The sequence below is a fragment of the Astatotilapia calliptera genome, chromosome 17, assembly GCF_900246225.1.
Source record: "Astatotilapia calliptera chromosome 17, fAstCal1.2, whole genome shotgun sequence".
NCBI lineage: Eukaryota > Metazoa > Chordata > Actinopteri > Cichliformes > Cichlidae > Astatotilapia > Astatotilapia calliptera.
In genome coordinates, this window is record NC_039318.1 from 25,789,794 (window position 1) to 25,813,987 (window position 24,194).

General features: G+C 40.3%; 1 protein-coding gene across 8 annotated transcripts in view; it reads left to right on the forward strand.

Moving 5' to 3' along the window:
* anks1b (ankyrin repeat and sterile alpha motif domain containing 1B) overlaps positions 1–24,194 on the forward strand; it is a 282,958-nt gene that overhangs the window by 227,855 nt on the left and 30,909 nt on the right. For all 8 annotated transcript variants that reach the window (XM_026146084.1, XM_026146081.1, XM_026146083.1 and 5 more), the window contains 2 exons: positions 6,103–6,201; positions 7,557–7,709. In XM_026146084.1, coding sequence (XP_026001869.1) covers positions 6,103–6,201; positions 7,557–7,709 — 252 coding nt within the window. The remainder of the gene's footprint in view (positions 1–6,102; positions 6,202–7,556; positions 7,710–24,194) is intronic.

A 24,194-nucleotide genomic window follows, 5' to 3' on the forward strand; every position in this document is an offset into this window, starting at 1 on the left:
AAAACGGTCAAATAGAGAGTAAATAATGTCCTTACAACAATGAACCATTTATTAAACCTTGTGCTAAAAATTCTCAGCTGGAACTGTACCAAATTTCATGCGACAGAAACTAAGCACAACACATGCTGCATCTGCTGTAGTCCTAGCAGCATGCGGTGGCCTCTTCCATGAATGTGCTACACTTCAAAAAATAGTGCTGGTTGCATTTTTCATAACAGATACTGGACCCTGGTACAGGCGGCAGACAGGGTGTAACAAGAGCATATATTTGAATAGATTTTCAGATAGTGGCCACCTGGCAAATGTATGTAGTCACTCTCTGTTTACCTCCTCTGGTCTGTTTTTTTTTCTCTCCTCCTACCCTTTTTTAAAAGAGTTTTTTTTAGGTGCTCATCTGCATACATTATCCAGTTGCTTTTTTGCCGCTTGGCAGGTAATGTACAGCGGGTGTTTCTGGGCTATCTCACAAAAAATAGCCGCCTCCCGGGTCTGGAAGTTATGCCGATGAGTGCAGGGAACCTAAATGGTCAAGATGTGTGCTGTGAAACTAAAACAAGGAGACAAAGGACGATAAAATGCTTCATAAAACTGAAGGGCACTGGAGAGTCTGTGATATTACCGCTCCCTAGTTGTTCATCATGGCGAGCAGCAGCCTTTCATATGTTTTCTAAGATGCAAATGCATCTAGTGAGAGGAGAATTGAAAGCAAAGCTACGTCATATTTATGGGATCACTGGAGCGAGAAGCTCATTCTTCTTGTTTAGCCCTCTAACTGCAGTCACATTGTCCCAGCTAATACTCATTACAATCAAACCCACACACACACACACTGCATGCCAGCACATATATATGCTGAGAATATCCGAATGAATAGAGGATAGTGAAGAAAGCTGATTCTTTTTTTTTTTTTAAAGCACAGTTGTGATAGAAAATAGAGAATTCCTACTAAGTGCCACATAAACTGGTTATCAGTGGACTGTGGAGGCACTGAGATACACACACTAATACAAAAGAATGCCATGTGCAGTGAAACCTCCTTAATCATGATGCTTTTTATTTAGTTTCATTCAACACAGTGAAATAAAAGAAGGATAAAAGACTCCAGAGCTGCAGAAGAATGAGGCCGCAGTGAAAGAAATGGAGAAGTAAAGCATTATGTATAATAAAGAAACAGCAGCTGAATTAGAAAAAAAAAAGCACGCAAAGCTAGCGGAATGAATTTGACCCTGAGCTTCTCCTGATAGTGAAGTTAGGAAACAACAGCATTAGAAATAACACAATCTCAGTATTCATATTTCATAAGGTGGTTACATTTAATACAGCTCATGAAGGGATTTATTCTGGAACCGAAATTCTTCAAACTGCCGCAAAGTTGTAGAAACTTAAGTCACCGCCTCTTCACACGGGAGAAGGCGATAAATCTAAGAGCAACAACTTTTGTAAAGAAACCAAAAGGAATATGAATTACAGACTAAAAGTGCAAGTGAGGACAGAGAAGAGAGGGTTTGAATAGTTAGTAAGTGAGAGAGAGGCAACAAAATAATGAGGAAAGAGGAACGCTTCTGAAATAAGCGGCGCAACGGAGAATCGCAAAGAGAGAAGCTCAGAGGGATGAACACAGGCATGGAAAGAACAGAGAGAGAGAGAGCAAAGAGACACAGTAGGTCGAGCATGATTTGTAGCACACGCCCAGGCCTGCTGGAGCCGATAATGGTCGTCACTACTATCGTTTTTTGCTCCATCTCTAATCTCAGCCTCAACCCCCTGCTACTGCACATGAATTTTAATTTCTGCATTTAGAGATTTTGCCCTCTCTGGCACAGTTGTTAAGCGGCGTGGTCTAAGTATCACAAAATAACTGCGGGCTATGGCAATTGTATCAACTCTGTGGATGCTAAAAACCTCCATAATGGATTGTTAGAGCTCATACCAGTCCATACCAGAGCTCATGTTTACCTCCAGAATACAAGATAAACAGTAGAAGCACGAGGAGGAAAAGCACAACACCGTCATTAGTTGCTTTCACTTATTTCTGCTGGCTGTTGTGTTCATCTATTCATGTGATAGCTGATCCCATGATCCATCACGCGCACTTGGAAGTGGTAGCCATACTGTAGGGCAAACATAATGTTCAGACAAAGAGAAACAGGACAAAATAGGTTTGGAGAGAGAAAGAACAAACATGGAGGAACCCCATCTCTCTGCATCAGGAGCCCAACAGGGAGCAATTAGTCATGCTTCTTTAAACCCCCCCCAATCTACTCTGCTCCGACTCTCGGAGTCATTACTCTGCTGTGAAGTTGTAGCATTGTGGCTCCAACACCAGCTCCTCTCTGTGCTCTATTAATCAGCCTGGGAGCTGATCTATGGACTGCACTCTTCTTCTTCCCACAGAGGTCCCAGTGTACAAGTAGGTGAAGACATTGTGGAAGCTAAGGTTTAGCCACAGAATGAGCCCGATCATCTGGTGCATTAGTTTTCACAGCCCGGTACAGTGACAGGCAGGTGGACCAGTCACACAAAAGTCGATCACTTTTCATGGGCATTTATTTAGTTTTTCATCTGATCGCATTATGTCATTTTCAGGAGATATGTCTTTGCAACCTGCATATTTCATCTGGATCTTTCAAAGGTTGAACACAAAGCAGAAGTAGGCTCACTCAGAGATCTAGAAGTAATCAGATTACAAAAGGGAATTCAGTACTGGATTTATTGGGGATAAAATGGCAAAATGCCACTCTTAATTTCAAAAGCTTTAAATGAATTCTTATACAATAATACTGTAATAAAACTACTGTTCTTTGTAAGGTCCTAAATTCATCCAACTTTTCAAAATGGACCAATCTACCTCACAGCTACACACCTTTAAAGTCTGCTAACGACATCATATAAGATATTGTATTATCTGTTTTTATATGATCTGCTCTGCAGTTGTTTTTTAGACTGTGGTGTAAACAAACTGGATAGAGATTTAATTTTATTGAGGCAAAAACAAAACATCATGACTTCATATTTTATTATTAAAACATGCATCGCATTGCTAGTAGTGCAAGTATGCCAGCCACACCTAGAGGAGCTCCTCAGTCATGGACCTCTATGCCACGAAGCTGCTGGTGCATAGTTCTCTTTGCTCTGTAGCTTACCATGGTCTGCTGCTCTGTGGCTGAGCTAAAAGCGCTTCCACTTTACGATAATACCACTCAGAGTTGATTGTTGAATATCTAGAGGGGAAGACATTTCACAAAGTGACTTGTTACAATGGTGGCATCCTATTACAGCACCGTGCTCCAATTCAGCGAGCTCTTTAGAACGACATAATCTTTCACAAATGCTGGTAGAAGCAGACTGCCTGGCTAGTGGGTGTATTCGAAGGTTAAGAGGTGCGACTCAGTACTTTTGTCCAAGCACAATCTAGCTTTGAAATTGCTCAAGAGACTCTGTAAAAGTTTGCTCATTACCTTTTAGAATTGCTTCTTGAAGCCTGGAGCTGGTGTTCAGGATGTGTTCCTGCTTAGCAATCGTAGAGGTGGAAACAGCCAACTTCAGTGTCTTTTAATGCTACTTGCAAAATGGCACCCACCTGTTATTTAACTCACCAAAGCCCCTGATATGCATTATACAAGTTCACAACAGAAGCTCAGCTGCTGCACCAAAAGATTCAAATCTCTTAAAACACACACATTGATCTTTTAGTTCTAACTCCAGCACTGCTTCCTCGTTTCATTAATACAGCCTCTCGCATGTCGTTCCACTTTTCTTTCATATTTGATATTTCCTTCCTTGCCATTTTTTTTTTCACACTGCACCTGTTCAAAGCCATTACGCCGAGCGTACGTGTCTAACACGGAGTCAAATTCACTTTAGCATATACAGACCTGAGCACCGCAGTAGTCACCGTGCAGCGCTTTTCCTGGGAAGCCATTTAAAATTCAGCATGCAGAACGCTGCCTCCTTCTTAAATGCAAATACAAGCAGATGCAATTAGCAGATACACAGCTGGACGCAGAATGGCGTAGGAATCTGCGTGAGAGAGCCATAAAGCGCAGCATGTTTCATGCATGACTGCAGAAACTCTTCAGGAAGCTGCAGTGAAAACTAAACTGCAGCAATGGCATACCTAGAATGAAAATGTCACAGCCAGGGAGCAAAATGTCCTTTTCGAGGGCAGAGTGTTCCCAGCATCGATCTCTACGCAGAAATGAAATAAGGTGGAGGAAAACAGCAGCTATCTGGTATCTGCCTGTGTTCTTTTTTTCCTTCTTATCTTCTGTGTTATTAGTTAGCTCTTATTAGTTTGACATAAAGGAGATGTGGAGGGAATGACAAGTGTAATCCTTCAGTACCACAGAGTGCGCGCTGTCCGTGTGTGCTGGGAGTGTATGGATGGCCCTGAGACTGCCTGCAGGCTGCGTACACAGTCCCTCTCCTTTCCCATTTTCTTTGCCATCATTTTGATGATTACCTTTCTTTACTTTTCACTTCTGTCACAATCTGTATTTCTGACCATATTTCTGGCTGAGTCGCTGCTTCTCGGTGCTACAGCTGTCTGCCTGCACACCGCATCTCTTCTTTCCTGTAATTATCTGTCTGCATGAAGACTCCCTCTCTGTCTCTCTTGCGGGAGAATGACTGATAACTCTCTTATGGCTTCCCATTGGATTAATTAAAGGTGAGGCTGTATGATACCCATATAGGCTCTTGTTAGTCTTAATAAAAGACCATCGTACTGCTGTCTGCCACGCTCTGTTGGTTGTGGAAAATCTCTTTTTCTTTGTTGTGTTTCCTATGATATTTTTTCCTCACAGCTAATGAAATCTTAATGCAATATTATCTGAGGAATAAACTCGATTTATTAATGTTATGGTCTAAAAACTGTTTTCAAAGGTAAACTACAGCAGCTATATGTGGCATTCTTAATAGTGTGGTATTAATATTCCAGATAATATAAATCTACACATTAGCTTCATATGGCTATCTTATTACAGATCTGTAGTTAAAACATTCTCATATCAATGTAGAAAAGAAGAGGGAGCAAGATAGAAGTGTTGATATAAGACTGCAAAGGTGTGATGATTCAAAGAGAGACGTACCTGTGGACTTGGATGTTCTCAAACATTCTAACTCATAATATCTGCTATAAATAAGATGATACTAAGATTTTTAAACTCGGATTTTACCATCATTACCCCACCTTATTAAACCAAATGCACACTCTGTGTCAGAGAGTTACAAAACTTAAGAAAACTTGATGAGTTTGCAAATAGGATTTTATTACTTAATGATATGAGGAGAAAACTGCAACGAGCTAGAGCACGTTTATTTTTTTCTCCCACCGCTGGGGGAAAAACATCATCCATAAAATTTGGGTGTTATTATCTCAATATGTCAAGTTAATTATCTCAACGTTTTGACCTGGTACATTGAAATTTCAACTGGCAACAAGCTCCCATAGAAAGCGGAGAAAAATCCAGATATCTGAAACTAAACAGAGCAGGGATTTAGAGTCTACCTGAGTTGCAGCTTAAACTTGCACAGACATTTTTCGAACATCAACACTGGACAATATTAAAGATGAATTGCTCCCTCCACATGTAACGCATAAAAGCAGATGCGTTCTTACTAGCGGAAATGCTAAATGTGCTTGGGTAAAGGATGCAGGAAGGCAGGGACTTATCTGGCCAGCTTGCTGGGTATTTACAGGACAATTACCTGCACTGTCCTCAAATAGACATTACACAGACTTTGCACTTGGAAGCAACCACCTAATGTCAGATCTGAAAGATGTGGACATTTGTGTTCTTGCATGCAGCTCCATCGGGTAATGTCTAGAAGAAACCACATTGTATTTATGTTAGAATAATGAGTTGTGGTGCATTGCCAATGCGCTGTACACGAAAGCTGCTGATAGTGCAAACTTTTATCAGAAGCAGTGCTAAACGGGGTCAGGCTATAAGTACCAGAAGTGAAGCGTTTCACACTGAAAAGAAATTTGAGATGTGGCTCTTCTGTTGTTATTTTTCAAAGGAGATATCTGTAGTGGAGCCTTGTTGGTTTGTGCTGTAACCTGTTTTCTTACCCTGTGTGTTATTTGGTGTTTTACAGGGCAGCAATGTGGTGGAGGACCAAGACCTGCTGGAAATTGGAATCCTCAACTCGGCCCACAGACAACGTCTCCTGCAGGCCATACGGCTCTTGCCCAGGGTCAGCGCTGCAAATAGTAACACTATCACACAAGAATACCACAGAGTCTACAAAGTGGATAATTTAGTCAGTCTGGACTGGGTTTATTGCAGCATCCATCTCAATGAAGTTATATAAATTCATGACCAATTGAAGGAGAGAATCTTGAGCCGGCCTGTACTCAGTCCTCTTTGTTTCATATAAAATTCAGCAAATCTTCTGCTACATCTGTTTCCGTGTGATATAACTCTCTGTGGGTGGCTGGGTATCTCTCTGCATGTTCTACTCAACACTTGAACAAGAAGCATGCAGAGACAGGGGCACCGAGCCACATTATCACAGCTTTGAAAGCACATAAAATTAAATGATGCGAGAAACTGCTAAATCCATACCTTCTCGCATCTGCAAAATGCACTCAATAAAAACATATCGACACGCTTTGAGCCGACATTTGCTGCTGAAAAGAGACCGGAAGTCGATTTTTTTCTTTTAAAAAAAAGGCTGCTGCTATATGTTAGCAAGGTCAAATACTTTTGTGTGAGTGTGCAAGAGTCAAAGTAAGATCAAAAGTGCCCAGCTGCACACAGTGCGAGCAGAAGAAAGGAGTCTGCAACAGCGAGCTAAGAGAAAGGGGAGAGTCTGAGCTCGGAGATAAGCATGCTTCATAGAGACTCCAAAGAAAACTTTGATCTCCAGTCAGCATTTTCCTCCTCTCATCCCCAATAAACTTTTCAAAACACTGTAAGAGATGGAACCTTTTAACTTTTGCCTGCCCTCTCACAAAAAGACGCACACACTTGTGCAGACACATGTAGGCGAACACATGCTTAACTTGAGGTGGAGGTTGCAGAACGCTTGCTTGAAGCAACATAAGCTCTCTGAAGTGCTTATGACTGTCAAAAGAAAAGTGAATGAATTATGTATTATCTGCTACACTCAAAGTGTCTCAGTGCAAGCAGTGAGTCTGCTTTTGGTGTTTTTTTTTACGAACCTTCTCAACAGTTGTGCTCGTGTTTCCTTTTCCTGTACTCGTTTAGCTTCCTCACCTGTTTCCTTTCGATTGAGGAAAGCCTTTAATATGGAATGCATCTTGAAAATAAAGCATGGCACAGGAATAAAATGGAAATTAGTAATAGGTATGTAGGCAGTAAACATTCGCACCAGATCTTGCTTCAGATAGCAGCTGTTTTTATGCAGTAAAACTCCAGGTCTAAAATGTGGAAAATGAGAAGAAAGATAATCCGCTGTGCTCACAGCCTCCTGTTATGTACAAGAGCATGCAGCGAGAACAAACAGAACTACAGAAAAGTAATAAAAAGTGCGCTCCAAAGACAAACTTCTTCCTTAATCCCTTTTTTCTGCTCTGTGTACTTAAGGTGAGACCTATCGGATACGATGGCAACAACCCCACATCAGTGGCAGAGTGGCTGGAATCTTTGGAGCTCGGGGACTACACCAAGTCTTTCCTTGTCAATGGTTACACTTCCATGGAGCTGGTCAAAAAGATCTGGGAAATTGAGCTCATCAATGTAAGTCTACAGTGCTAAAAATAGCCATATTAAAAGATAAAATCTAATGAAAGCACAAAGGATTACATGGGAAGCCAAAACCTAATTTAGCCACTGGGTGATATGTTACTTTTTCCCAAGAGAATGAGCTCTGCAGTTCACTTTGAGTCAATTCCACATTACATTTCTGTGGCCATAAATACTCACTAGAGCACAGAAAAACAACAAAAATCAATTTGCAGCTGAAAATAGTGCCCAGTGAGTTCACCATTTAATCCAGGAACATTTGCTAAAAACAGCAGCGCTCAGCTGTTTCAGGGAATCTCTGAGTTTTTGTTTTTTAACCATAAATTTGAGTCCCGTCTTAAAACTTCGGGCAAATGGTCAAGGTAGCAGAGTTCTGAATTCACTGCTTTTTCTTTCTTTTTTTCTTCGCTAAAGACATTTGTGGCAGAACCCATGAAAATATGTTCAAACAAGACAGGTATGAATACAGGTATGAATTGGTTGAGGTCAAACTCCGTCAACCAATTCCAGAAACTTGATTCTGTTCATCTGGACGTTTTCACAGTGAGAGTTTCATCACTACTCCAAGTGACTTCTTCAGTCTCAGCTCACTGCAGGTTTCACCTGCCTTATATACATTTACATAGTGGCCGAAAGTAGTACCACTGACTAACAAGAGGCTGTTTCATAGTCATTAATATGCAAATTGGGAAATTGCTGCAATTTCTGGGATTTCCTTACCTGGATGATTGAGCACACATCGAGACACCCCCGTCAATAGTCAGATATCTAGTCAGATAGCATAGCATTGGTTCAGGCAAAGCACCATCTAATTCTCAACCACCATCCCACAAGTTGATCTCATCCCATCCAATTTTCCAGCTGCTATTCAGGCTCCTTTAACCTGCCTAAAGTTGCTGCAAGCCACTTGGCAAACCCCCTCCCTCCCCCATTCCTAACATGCTGTGTCCGATATTGTCGCTTACATTCTTCCCACTTGTGGCTTGCTGTGCACGCTCTATGAAGGGTGCGGAGGTCCTAGAGCAGCGCCATAAAATTAATACAGATTACTGCAGAAGGGAGCCACAAACTTCTTTTATCTATAGATTTGACTGAGCTGGTGCTTTGTGAACTGGATGCTTGCTGGTTCTTGTCCTCATCTTTCACCTTGGTGACAGAGTGAGTTTGTATCTCCTATTGAGTGTACATATTATAACCCCGGAAAGTCAAACTTCAGTAGCCATGCAGGCTTACTGTTAGCCCTTTGGCTTCTTACTCGAGAACAAGGCTGAAGTTGATTCAGAGGCCATACTGTAAAGAAGGCCCATCAGGCATTTCTTCTCATTACTGTGCAATATGTGCTGAGAAAACAAACTGGAGGGAGGTGCATTTTTTTTACTGTTAAATCATAACATTGCTTTGTCTTTTTCTTTCGTCATTTCGGTGTAGAGATTTCTGGTCCGATATCTGCAGTAACAAAAAAAAAACAAGGAGCTTCTGAATGTTGAATTCTCTCTTTCTGTAAATATTAGTAAAGGGGAACGATAAGAAGGTTTGACATTTGGGTTTATGTGTTGTCACAGATAGTCCAGGTTTATGATTCAATTTTTACCAACATAAAATCTTCACTCGGAGATGCAGTTTAATGCAGGCCGATCTCTTTGGAGTGATGTGCTTCTTTGATGCTGGCAGTGTAACGAAATCATGCTCGATTGCAGGGGGCGCCTGCCTGACTGATTTCAATGAGAGAGAGTGAGAAGGGGTGTTTTTCCTTCCCTGCGGAGGATAAAGTGATGAGTGATCAGCTGGAGGAGGTGGAGAGGGAGTTATATAAGCATGTGGGATGCAAGATGTTTTATAGCGCCGGGGATACCGCCCACATGCTGCACTTCTGTGTGTGTGTGTGTGTGTGTGTGTGTGTGTGTGTGTGTGTGTGTGTCTGGATGCATATGTGAGACAGTTAAACTGTTAATACATTCCTGTATGTTTATGTATTTGTATTCAATGTATGACATGCATGGATGTATATTAGTTTTAGACCTGTTTGTGTAAATTTGAATACTGTATAGCATCAAAAGATTTTCTGAATTAACTGAAACTGCAGTGCAGCACATTTTGCAGCCACTAGAGGGTGCCCACGTACACTGTAAAGCCAAAAGTACTGCATGTCCCTATAAGACCTCAGATTGCATTTCACTGTTTGCACCGGGCTTCTTTGATTCAGGAAACTTGCTTTTATTTTGGACTGTACTATCCCCAACTTTGCTATCATAGTGCTTTGGTGACAATACTTCACTTATTCAACATGACTGTGGATAAAGAGATTTCCCTAGTTTAGTATAAAAACTTACCCAATGCTTTATTTTGGGTTTTAGTTCATGTTCTATATAAGGGGAGTGAAGAAGGGTTGCAGGGACAATCAAGTAGATGGGTATGATTGTCATCTGTGATTTATGACAGAAGGATAGCAGCAAGAGTGAAAGGGAAGGTTTGTAAGTGTAAAGCGTGAGACTTGCAATGATGTATGGTTTGAAGCTAGTGACACTGACAAAAAGACAGGAGGTGGAGCTGAAAGTAGTGTTGCTGAAGAGGGAGTTTTATTTGGAGTGACCAGGATGGACAGGGTTAAAAATGAATACAATAGTATTTTTTGTATGTTTGTCACACTTAAATGTTTCAGATCAAACAAATGTAAATATTAGACGAAGATAAGACCAGTAAACACAACATGCAGTTTCTAAATTAATGTTAGTGCAATTAAGTTTTTGTGATAACTGCCTGTGAGTCTTTTACAATGGTGAAGAGAAATTTTGGCCCGCTCATCTTTGCAGAATTGTTGTAATTCAGCCACAATGAAGGGTTTTCAAGTATAAACCTTTTTAAGGTCATGCCACAGCATCTCAGTCGGATTTAGTCAGGACTTTGACTAGGCCACTTCAAAGTCTTCTTTTTTTTTCTTAAGCTATTCAGAGGTGGACTTGCTGGTGTGTTTTGGATCTGTCCTGCTGCAGAACCCATTTGCGCTTCAGCTTAAGGTCACAAACTGATGGCCCCACATTTCGCGTTAGAGTGTTTGGGTAGACGGCAGAATTCATGGTTCCATTTAAAACTGAGATGAACCTTTTAAGGTCCTTTTGCTCAGCAGTGGTTTTTGTCTTGGAACATTTTTGCCCAGTTTCTTTCTTATAGTGGAGTCATGAACACTGAGCTTAACTGAGGCAAGGGAGGCCTGCAGTTCTTCGGATGTTGTTCTGGGGTCTTTTGTGACCTCTTGGATGAGCTATTGTCGCACTCTTGGGGTAATTTTGGTTCGCTGGAGTTCCACAGCTGTATATGCTAATATAAAGCTCAGTTACTTTGTTTCTCATCTGTTCCTGAATTTCCGTGGATGAAGGCAGATGATCCGATGTGACCACCTGTAAAGAAAGGACCAAGTTGTTTATGTTTATAATAAGTTCTTTTTGTTGTTATTATATCTCATAGTAAATGTTTAGAATGAACTGATGTTTAACTCAACTCAGGAGCTTTAATAGAATGAATAGAGCTGGGTGATAGAGATGGTGTGCCTCCGTAGTGTAATGTACATGTTGGTGTCTGATTTTATAATTTGCATTTACTGGATGTAACATAGTTTGCATATATTTTAGGGGACAAAACAAAACAAGACAGTATCATCTAGGTAGTGTGCCAGGAGGTATTTTTTCCTTTATACATTTTGTTGTGAACTTAAACACAAGTGTGAGTCAGATATAGCCAAGGGGCTAATTTACATCAATTCACATCCACAGTCGCTGTGCAGTTTCATGTCGTATTATAATGAAAATAAGGGATTAAAAAAGCAGATAGAAAACCATTAGTGTAAGAGGGTGGCAATCAAAGAAACATGGTGGGGCAATCACTGCAGCTGGAGTGAGGGTTGTCAGTTCCTACTCTTCTTGCACCTTGGTCTAGGCCTACTCAGTAGTCTGTCCTTGATCAGAGTTCCCGTCATCCACATCCATATATTTTAAAGATAACTGCAGGCTACTGGACAACTCAGCATATATGAAGTCTGGGGAAACTGCAAATTTAAATTTGAACGTGTTCAAAAAGAAGTATTTACTGTAGTTTCCTATGATTGTTGGGTTTTTCTCTGTATGATCTACTGTGCAATATAAAGCGCCTTGAGGCGACTGTTGTTGTGATTTGGCGCCGTATAAATAAAATGGAATTGAATAGTGGAAAACATCTGCTTTTAAGCACAAGGTATTTGAATCAAATGTTTTCCCTGTACTAAAATAGATATGAAGGAATAATCTTAGCAGTGTTTTAATGGAGTCATGGGTCCAATAACATGAAGTGTTACTCTTGCCTAGTCCGCAGTCTGCAGGGAGACTGTGAAGCTGGCCTTATCTCATGGATGTAGTGTTTCTTATCGATCTCTTGTGAGCACATCTGACTGGGAGAGAGTGTACGTGTATGTCTGCTGCACAGCACTGCAGCAGCGCACTGTCACTGAAGTAGTCTCTGGAGACTTGGAGAGGTCACTTCTGCACCTGAGAGAGGTGTGTGTTTGTCCGGAGATGGTGTAGAGAACGATGTATTGTGGTGGGAGAATAATATAAAGTGATGCTGGGAAGGAGATATGGATTTAAGAGAATGACAGGGAGTGGGAAAAGAGTGAGTGAGTGAGAGAGAGAGAGAGAGAGAGAGGGAGAGAGAGAGATAAGAACGAATCTTTAAAAATCGAATCTGGACACTGCTTTCATGTAATCACCAGGTAATTGCCGTGGGCAACAGATGCAGTGGTGTCCATGGAGATGGGGGAGGAGTGTGAAGCGTTCCTGAAGTGTTTTAAAGTGGGATATAAGTGCGTGTGGGTGGGGGCATAGGCGTGTGTGTGTGTGTGTGTGTATAGTTGGGCACATATGTGGATACCTGCTGTTGTGGGATTAGCAGAGTATTTCAAAACACCTTTTAAGCCCGCTGGTCCTCATTCGTGCACAATACAATGCAGACAGAGAGCAGGTGCAGCTTTCTCTCTGCAGTAGTGTGTGTGTGTGTGTGTGTGTGTGTGTGTGTGTGTGTGTGTGTGTGTGTGTGTGTGTGTGTGTGTGTGTGTGTGTGTGTGTGTGTGTGTGTGTGTGTGAGAGAGAGAGTAACTGTGGCATTCAGGGTTTATAACGTCGGAGTAGATTGAGTCTTCGGAGTCACATCTGGTCCAAGTTAACTGTTAGATTTAGTCTCAGTGGCGCTACTGGATAATCCAATTCTTTCATGACTTGCTTTTATTATTATAATATTCGTATATAACTAAATTATATCTTTCTGTTTTGCAATTTCACAAACATATCAAAGCAAGTATTTTCTAATGATGTTAAAAAAATAGATTCAAATGGCACATTTCTACATAATGCAGACTGAAACTAATAAAGAAAGAAACCAAATTAAAGAAGTATAGGAGCAAACCAGCTTGGGAGTGTGTATGGATCTGTCGTGTTTGACTGATAATCTTTCAACAACACACACACACATCTCTTTTCATTATATTTTTGAGCAGGATATGAAACAACAATGGGGCAACGCACATCTTTTGTTCCCACACAACAATAGCATGATGTTCCAGTGTTTAGCGCCGTTAGCTGGTACAAGATTAGGTGGATTTAGCGTGTTCTCTGTGTTCTTGCTCTGCTTTCTTGTGGGATCCAGAGGTTTCTTCTGGCATCAAAAATAAACTATAGTTTACATGTATGTTAGTGTTTAATTCTCCCATCATTGTGCCCTTGGCAACGGCCCCGGCTTAAATCTGAAGTTGGTCCCAGGTGCTAGAGACTGCTGCACACTGCACTACTTAGGACTGCTTAAACAAAGAGGATGAGGGCTTGTTAAAGATACTGTTATAATAACACTGTCCAATACTAAATATTTAAAAAATATAATTGCATATGAATTTATATCTAACCTTATGGTTTTTTAAAACATTGTCAAGATACACTCGCTGGTCACTTCATGAGCTACACCTGTTCAACTCGTTTACACAAATATCTAACCATCCAATCACATGGCAGCAACTCAGTGCATGTAGACATGGTCAAGATGAGCTGTTGAAGTTCAAAGCAAGCATCAGCATGATGAAGAAAGGCGATTTAAGAGACTTTAAACATGGCACGGTTTACAGGGAATTGTTAGAAAAGGAGAAAATATGCAGTGAGTGGCAGTTCTCTTGAGTAAAAATTACTGTTGATGTCGGAGGGCAGAGGTCAGGGGTGAATGGTCAGAGTGCTTTGAGCCGATAGGAGGGAAACAGAAAAGCTAAAATTGGACAAAATTCTTGTAATATGAAAGAAGACTAAATATCCAGGAGCTGCATTAAGAACAGAGACCATGTCAGTCTTGCATCATAAAGGACAACAAGCACACATAAAGCTAACGTAGGCCCCACATGCACTTAGTTATTTTCACTTAGCTGTGACGTTGAAAAACGAAGTAACAAAAGAACCAAAAGTCTGAAAGACCTGAAATGAAAACTCATTAAATCAGACTTAAATTTTTAAAATATGAAATTGCTATTAATAATTTAGAGGAATTCATTATTAAAATTGACAGAGTAAGTTTTCACACGTGGCTTATAATTGGAGTTTCTTACACCGATCAAATTTAACAAATCATATTCCACAGAACGTACTCAAGATAAATTGCTTCGCCTTGTATCACCAAACTGACTCATGAAATACTTAATGGGACCAGTTCAATTATTTTTTAGCAATATGAGTGAATACAAACTGGTGGTTAGAGCTTTCCAAATGCGTGTTTTCCTGGATTCCTTCATGTCAGAAGAGTATTTTGTGTGTTTTCGATTGAGGGAGGCCAGAGGTTTTTGAATATTTGTGGATATTTGTGTGCCGTTTTAAGCTGCTTTGCAACCTTAATTTCTCCCCAGAAGCCAAACTGATTTTGAGGGCTTTTTTAGATACTTGAGAATGCAATCAGGGGAAGACTTTATAACTCTATCAGCCTCCTTTTAATAACACAAGTCTCCTGGTAAAATCTGTCTGCTGTCTCAAGAATAATTTACTGTGATCATCCTTACTCTGCTTAGCTCTCCAGGCTGTGAGAAAGCCTGTTTAAATGGATCCAATTTAACTTTAAAAAGTGAAGCTGTGCAGCTGGAACACCAATACATTCAGGCTCATCAGATTATGTGAAAAGAAGTCTTGATTGTTGTGTTAAAGTCTGGGGGAGCTGTTTTATCGGGAGGTGCTGCAACATGAAAGTGTCAGTAAAAATGACTGTTTGATAACAATCATCAGCTTTACCTGCCGATTTACCAGGCTACTCTGATACCCCTGTTTCATTTCCCTGCAGTGCAGTGACATAGAGGCACATCCTTTAAGAATCCACACGGTGGTGCTGCTGCCTCTCGCTTGAATCAGATCTCGTCTGGAGGTGAAAGAAAGTACAAAATAACTGAGTCAAGGCCCCAAATTGCTCTCATTTAAAGCGAGTCCTCTGAGAGCCCACAGTGAAGCAATTAGAAATGGATTTCATTTTAGAAAGCCGCATTCACGGTGGTGGAGTGCAGATAGTTTCTGGTCCTTAAGGAACGATTCCCTTAATGTTTTCTGGATGAGTGGCTCCTAATATCAAGGGAGGGCGGCTGCAAGTGTGTACAAGTGTAGCGTACCTGTGTATTGTTCTGGAAATGTGTTTGATTGATGTTCACAGAGGATGGAAAGCTGAGTCGTTAAGGTCTTCTGGGTATGAAAGGACCGTCTTCCCATTCTGATATGTTCAAGTTGATTTCAAGTAATCGGATTAAAATTGAGGGTAGCAAAAATAATCGAGTAGTAGTAGTAGTAGTAGTAGACCCACAATAGCTTAAAATAGAAGCTTCTAATCATAATCACTGTGATGTGTTTTGAGCATTTTAGGCAAAAGTATGTGTACTCACAGCCTCTCACAGGTTCAGAGAGGAAAGTTCATATTCCAACGTAGTTATAAATCTCAAGTATTTCCTCTTTAAAAAATAAATTACACAGATAACATAATGAGAGTAATTCAAGAAGTATATACAAAATCTTCTACTCGGGTAAAGAGTAACATCTTACATATTAATTGCTGATTAATTACTATAGCATCAATATATATGGCTTTTTATGACCTCATTAAGTCTAATCACAAGAGGTTTCTCGTGTTTTATAGCCTGACATGAGGCTAAGTGTGTGAGAAGAACGTAGTTTAGTTTTTTCTCTATAGACCTCCTAAAGGTAAATATAGGAACTGCAGTTTATTGAGTCGAATGGACATAAATGTTTAACTTCCAGGACTCAACTTCCCCTCACACCCATGGCCACTAAGATGATGTGCATGATAAGCAGCTGGATTGTTTTGACTTTAATACTCTGAAGATGGCACTAATGTGTTTCCAGTTTTACCTTCCAGTAAATCAGTAAAAGCTACATTGTTTCCACCTTTAGGAAAATAAGCTGAATTGTGAGTATAAAGCAGCACCAAGTGGAAACACACACATATTAATTGCACTTATTTTGTTTATTATCTCCTAACATCCAGGTTAACTACCGCTAACTTAAACCAACCCTATGTATTAAATAGATACAGGAAGTAAGTGCAACATCTCTCTGACTGATTTTCATGATTTCGTGGTATATAATCATGATCTGCTCTTGTAAAATAGAGCAGCGGAGGAAAAGCTTTTGCCTCTTCATACTCGTCCTTTGCATGTGAAGGCCTGTTAGTGTGTGCTCATATCGTGTAGGTGTATGCGTGTGGGTGTATATCTGTGTGTGTGTGATTCACCCACAGGGCCGGACTTGTCCTTGCATTCTCCTCAGTTTTTACAACGTGCAATTTCAGTAAGTGTACACCCAATATGCTAGGAATGTTTTGTGAAAAGCTTAAAGTGACTAAGTGTGTGCGAACTGCATGAAGGGTCTAAAATAAATTGAGGAGAGTCATGAGAGTTCAGCTTTTCTTCTACAGCTTGTAGAAGATGGCTACTAGTTACCATAGAGACTGTGCACTTGGTATAAATGGAATGAAATACGTGTGTGTGTGTGTGTGTGTGTGTGTGCGCGTGTGCTGGATTGCTTTTTTTTTCCTGACACTATTCTAAATAGTTCGTGTGTGTGTTGTTATTCTGTGCTTATCACCTTCTTTGTCACCTCTCCAAATGGACAGATTGTCTCACATCCCAACACCAGATGGTTCCTGCCTTCGTTAGACACCGCCGGATCGTATACTTCATAAACTAGAACCTACACAGACACGCAAGCATTAAGCGAGCGCCACGTACAGTACATGCTTCTAGGTATCTTGCCTATTCACAAGTTCTCGCACCGAAAATTCATGCCTGCGCCCGGTGAGGAACATTTGTTTTTCATATGTGTATTTGCGTCCGGTGTGCTGAAATGTGCAGGGATACAGTATGTGTGAAAAGGGAGTGAGTAGTAGCTGGTGTTAATTTTTGTGTGGGCAGATTTGCCTCAGGACTGCAGTGTACTTCACCGTCACTGCTTACTGCTGATATCACTTTCCTGCAGTTTTTCTTCTTCTTTTAAAAAAACAACCTCCTGTCATAGCGCTCACCGTGCTGCAGATCGTGTAGGAGGTGTCAGGAGAGAATATGTGTGACCCCTCGGTGGCTCATGAACCTGCGGTTGGCAGATCTGTTGTAGCGCTGCACATCCCGGTCTACTACATCTTCACTTGTTAAATCTGTTTGTAAAAACGGGGATGAGTTTACTTGATTTTGTTGTGTTTGTTTCATCTATACAGAGCCCAGGTTCAATTTAGTCACGCATTACTAATAATTTCTCGTCTGTGTTGTGGTTTGTGACACCATTAAGTTGACTAGCTTTACTAGTATCACATCCCTTTAAACCTTGAAATGACACTTCTAATTGGAAATATGTCATAAATATGTCATAAATGTGAGTAGCAAGTTTCTACTATATGTAGCTCTGACTGCCATGTGTAAGGAGGCTATAGACAGTACAAAAGCACATATACAGCGTTTGATAAGTAAATGAAATGGCTCACAATAGACAGCTACAAGCATACCAATGGTTAAACAGTAGTGCAGTAAATAGACATTCTTTTTTTTATTGACCAAAAACAAGTGACTGAGCTCATACACTGAGCAGGAAAGTGTTTACAGAGGTCAAGAGCGAAAGCTGTTTTTTCCGTAGACTTCCATTCACATGCAGTCACAGCTATTGCCATCTGATGGCCGACCAAAGAAACTTTATAAATCCCAGAGGGAAACTGAGTCGCCATAGCAGCAGACGTACAAAGGACAACAAAGCAAATATAAATATGAAAGGACACAAGTATCAACACTAACAGATAGAACAGACAGAATGCCGTTACAAGGCACTTTCGCATTGGCTTCCTTTTTCTGAGCTAGAAGCTACGTCCATGTTTTACACTGTTTATATATGCTTTCCCTACACCTGAAAAAGTTAGCTTATGTTAGCATATGTTTGCTAGATGTTACATTAATATCCCAATTGTGAATTACTTCAGTTTTGATAATTGTGCATTGAGATCTTGAAGTTTGCATATTTTTTTGCTTACTTGGGTCTTTAGGGGACTATTTTGTCACCACGTGGGATCTATTCCTTTAAAATTAGTTTAAAATGCTTAATAATGTCTAAAGGTTTTAAAAAAAATCTAATTACAGATTTAAGACTCAACCGTTGTTGCTGTTTTCTAATGGAGATGCCAGTGTGAGGGATTCAAGCACTCTATTTATGTGATCCACGGGGCATAACCTAAGTAGATGCTTGTAAAGACAGAAATAGCTAGAATGACGTCAAGCTTTGTAGCTTGGATTTCATTTATGTGACACTTTAATACGGACATAAACACATGTACCCGCTCAATATATAAAGTAACCACATGGACTAGTGTTGTCCTGACCTAAGAGACATAAGAGAAGGTGAGTCATTTCTAAATGTTTCATTCTTTGGTAAATAGTAGATATTTGAATATTACGAAAGCCTCCTCAGTGATGGGATTTCTCTGAAATGAGGCACGAAGGAGAATTGCAAAACTGATAATGATCAGATGAATGGGAATTTTCTGTGCTCTAGGCTACTTCCTGTCACATGTCTAAACTTGTTTAGAACTGCAGCCAGAGACTAAAGCTTTATTTTTGGTTGCGAGAGGGCTCTGAAGTTCCAGTTAATAGCATTAAGTTTGACCAATCAGAAAGGTCGGACTGGTATCAAACTGTCCCGGCTGAGATGATCACAAACTACAAAATACTTTTTCGCATCAATTAGAAATTAGAAATTAGAAAAAAAAGAAATGAGATTCCTCGTTTTTCTTTCTTTTCTTTTTACTACTCCCATATTTGCATTAATATTTGCATTCACTGTGTAGGAGTTCAGGTCAGTATAATAGGTTTACAATTGCTTTAGATCTTATATACAAAGAAGTGGATATATTTAAATCCATTTTAAAGACTTTAAGGTGTTTTGTGTCAAACTGCAACTATTCTGAATTTGTTACAGCTCGGACTTAAGGCTAGTCTTTTCCAGACTCTTTAACAACATATTTTATAACTAATAATAGCTAAAAGAACAATTATTAGACACCTGGTTTTTCTTAGGTGATAATGTTGATATCATTACATTTGCGGAAAATCAATTATGCTCATTTTTCAAGTTTAACTTGACATAAACACAGAAAAGAGAGGGAATCCATAGACTATTTATTTATTTATAGAAAATGCAATGGAAGCTAACACTAGCTAGCTTGGTTAGCATAAATCCCTCCATTTTCTTCTGCTTGCCCAGTTCAGGGTCCTGGGGCTCGAAGCCTGTCTACTGGGAAATAGCCCAATACACTAATGGAATATGAGAATTTTATTTGAATTTTATTTTATCTGCTTGTGCTTCTAGTGAAGCATAAGTTCAAGGCTTTAAAAAAGTGGGGGTGTTGTAAAGTATTTTATAATATTAATAAAACATTCCTAAGCATCATTATTATAAAGGCAGAAAGGAGGCAAAAAAGGCCATAAAATGTATATTTCTGCTGTAAAGCTAACTCTAGCCGTTTCCAGGCTTTGTGCTAAACACAAAACCAGTCCATAATAGACCCTATGAAAATATAATTATTATATAATTAGAAGCGATATAGATAAATATAAAAGATAAAGATACTCCTGTGATCAGGAGTTATCTCACATTTTATTGTTAGCAATGTAATTTTTGTTTTGAATATTTACATCACTGCTGAACTCTTTCAACTCAAGCAGCACACAAACACATAAACTTAGACTCCTTGCGAGCACAAGCTTGTCTTGGTATAGGCTCAGTGTGTCTCCATAGTGACGGGATAGAGAGGAGGAGGGTGAATGTAAACTGGGTAGAAAGCGGGAGAGAGAGTGTGTAGAGAGAGAGAGAGAGAGAGAGCTCAGGCAGAGACATGTAGGAGATGTAGTCTGGCTGCCGCAAGCTGAAGAAGGAGGAGGAGTTTTCGGGCGCTGGAAATCTGCAGAGAAAGTGAGAGAAAGGGAGACAAAAGCTGGTGCTGAGGAGGCGAGGAGGAAAGCGTGGATAAAGAAAGGAGAGAGGCAGAAGGGAGAAGAAGAAAAAAAGAAAACCACTTGTGCTGGTCAGCAACAAAGCAACAGTAAACAGCTGAAGAGAAGAGGGCGAGAAAAGAAATCACAGCAGGAGTCAAGATTACTCCTCAACCTTTGGAATGAGTCACATCCTGTGGAGAAATAGGTGAGCTTGCTTTGAGACGGGATGTGGAAAGGGTGATGACAAAAGGAGAGCTATAAAGCATGCGGGGGGATTTAGAGATGAACACTAATACTTTTATTCTTCGCTAGCTGTTCTTTTAATGCAGCTTTCGTGCTTTCTGTGCTCAGAGATGATTTAAACACAAGAAATGAGTCCACGGCGCTCAATCAACACTGCTGACTGGGCTAATTTACAGGCTGTGTAACTGTGCGTGCGTGCGCGCAGGTGTTGGAGTGTTTTTGTGCATCTAGAGTAAGAGTCTGACCTCATGTTGTAGTACTTAAAGCTCTGATTGTGCTTTCATTAAAGAGCCACTGGGTCTCTGTCCACAAGTTTAGCAAATACAGCCAACAATGGTGAATTTATGCCATTTAGTTGCACAACGAGAGAAATTTGTGTGACTTTTGTTTGCTTGCATCATTCAGAGAGGGGACCTAGCTGTCACTGAAAAGTCAGAATGTCAGAAAACACACTAACCGCCGTCTAGCAGATCAGCCACTACGTTTAAATACACTCCAGTTCAGTTGCTGGCCTAATTTAATGTCCTCTCCTTATTTGCATTCACCTAACATACCGTACTCCTAGAAAAATGGTAGGAGAAGTGAAATGTGGGACAAGACTGAGAAGGAATGTAGTAGCTTAGAGAGATGCTGTAAGGCTTCGTGTTGGTTTGCACAGCTGACTTGACTACACAGCGAGTGATACGCAACCGATAATAAGCATGTATGAGATAAACTGTAAACATTGATTAGCAACAGGGGGGCTAAGCTTGCTGTCAGATGATGACTGTTTTCAGCTATTTTAATCAAAGCGTTTAAACCCTTATCTGTTTTAAACCAGTGTTATTGTTCCAGCCGTGATTGCCATTATTTTAAGTTTTTTATTTTTACCCCGGCTTAAATTAAACTTCAGCTGCCTTGAATCCACTGGCAGCTAAAACTCAAACAGCCCAATTAATATTTTCTAGCCTGTACCAACTTGTTTTCCAAAAAGTACGCACGCAAACAAGTAAAAGAAAAATGAAAATACAAGACTGTGCAGGATAATGGGTTAGGTCCTTTTTGGGAAAGAGTGAGACGGGTCCCAGCATGTGGCGTGAAAGAAAGAAAAGTTAAAAGTATTTCTTTCTTCGCCCAGCTGTTTGATAACCGGAGCCTGGATGGACAGAAAGATTGAGTTGGAGTGTCTGCCTGATGCTGTTTATCTCAGACGTCGGCCGATCCATCAAAAACCCAGCCTCGCCTTCTGTTCATCGAATCGTCACCACAGCGACTCATTGCAATAGATTCCCTGTCAGTGACGGGCATTAATCAGTATGCAGCTCAGAGAAACCACGGCGTGATGAATGATGCCGCGAGAGGCATTCCACAGACAAAGACTTTTTACATGCTGATACAAATGTTTTTATGCTTAATATCTCTTTAGTTATGCTCCTACGCTTTGCAAGAGGACATATTACTCTATGCCGTTTCATTAGTGGACCATTCAGATCGTTAATGGGTATATACCGCACCCTTCTGTCCAAGTTTATTTATCTTATTTTAATGGCTCACATTAAAGATCGCCATTTTTCTATGAGCTGTTTATATCCCAACCTTAGGCATTCATCAGCAGTTTAAATGGCTAACACTTATACTCCCTATATATGCATTAAAAAGAGGGACATCAAAGCAGACAGAAGATCGTACCATCTCACTTTTGTCTGTTCTGTCTGTACATGCACATATAGAAGATTTGGTATCGTACAATATAAAGCGCCTTGAAGCAACTGTTGATGTGATTTGATGCTATATAAGCAAAACTGAATAAAATAAAGTTTAATGTAAAACTTAAAGGGATGTTGCTGATGCATCAGTTCTTGTTTGCATACTCGATGACTTTATAATGGACAAAAAAAAAATCGAATTTACAAAACTTTAGATTCAACAACAAAGAAAAGCAACTGTTTTAAAAGTTTTCCCAGCCGCCACAGAGAACCAGGACAGAGTACACAGCAGGGTCCCATCCAAAGCTGTCACTCAGCAGAGAGCCCACAGATGCACATATGGCTGCTACAAGCATCCTATTAACCGTATCTTGTCTTATTTCTCCCTCCGCCCCAAAAAGTGCACGTACTGTACGTTTCACGCTTCACTGACTCTGACTACAAGCAGCTGTTAGAAACAATCACTACCTCAGCAAAGTACTGATGTCAGAAACCTGATAGAAGAATGGAAAATAAGTCTTACAAGCAGTTAAGAGGAAGCTATGTGATGCGTTCTGTTTGTGCGTTCACCTTTTTCTCAAAAAGTTATGATTGGATTTGCATGACAACTTGGCCCAGCTTAGATTTTGGAGTCAATCCAGATCTGGACACGTGAGTTTCTGTAAGGATTCTTTACCATTGAAGGATTGGGCAAAGTCTACCATTTTGGGTCCTAACTTCACAATAAATAAAAGTAAAATATCATACATCTTAAAAATTGACAGATATTGTCTTTGTGCTTTCAAAGAAATATACCTATGCAGTCGTGGACTGCCAATTTCCATTGTAATATTTACAACCATATTAGCAAATACCTAAAACACGAGACCCAGATCTAATATTTCAAGTGCTGTTTCATTGTAATGTAATCTAGATATATGCTCTGTGTGTGTGCAAAAAATACAGAGGTTTATAAACTCTTTGAACCCCTCCCCTCCTAGACAATATTGTACACTCACAAATACACACAGTCATGTGCACAGCTTGGTGCCTTAGGAGAGCTTGTGCTTCTCTGCAGTGTGAAAATTGCTTCCATCTTGGGGCTTTGAAGTATTTATTAACCCAGAAAAATATCATCCACCATTTCCTCTCCCATCTTATTGGGAATTCAATTCATGAGCCTCCGTGTGTGGTAAAGAATGAGGGTGTGTGTGCGTGTACGAGTGTGCCTGCAGAAGCAAGATTTGAGAGATCTTGTTTCAGCCTTGATCCTGCAGCATTTGGCTCTGTTTGCACACACACACACACACACACACACACACACACTCACTCAGTCTGTGCTTGCAGTCATAGTTACAGTTCTTATGCTATTAATGGAGATATAGCTGTCTCCATGTAGGCAGGCTTATTAAACAGCCCCCTCTCATTGGCTGCCACTTCTGTCAGCACTGAAAAGAACTGAAATGTCCTATTGGTCTTGGTTGGACATCAACTTCAACACATCACTCGTAACTGGTTGCTAGGCAACCAGTTGTCTCCAGTTTCCCTCCCCTGCTTCATCCCACCCACCCACCCCCCAAAAAAGTGGTGCTATGTTTCCTTTTATTCATTTATTTGTTTGCTTATTTAGATTATATTAAGCCTGGGCGTGATTGTTTTACGCATGTGTGTTTTAATGGCCTGGAGCTCCAGGCAAATCAACACTAATCATCCCTGCAGAAAAGCTCCACCTCGAAACAACACATTAGGTGAGAGAGAGAGCAAAGAGAGAACAAGGGAGAGGAAGGCAGCTGGCTGTGATTAAGTATTCAGGGTCAGAAAAAAATGTCAATGATTGGAGAGAAAATGAGGAAAGCATTGTTGCATAAACTCAGTGCTGTGCACATTATCTACGTTACATCAATGCTTTTCTATCACAACCTGTATTGATTGCTACAAGGAGGCGACAGGGTGGCTGGTATTGTTTTCAAGTGTATGTGTGTCTGAAAATTGTAATGATGCCATCATCAAAATGTGCTCTTGGAGCCACCTACTTAAGCATAATCTACACTTTGGCAGGTG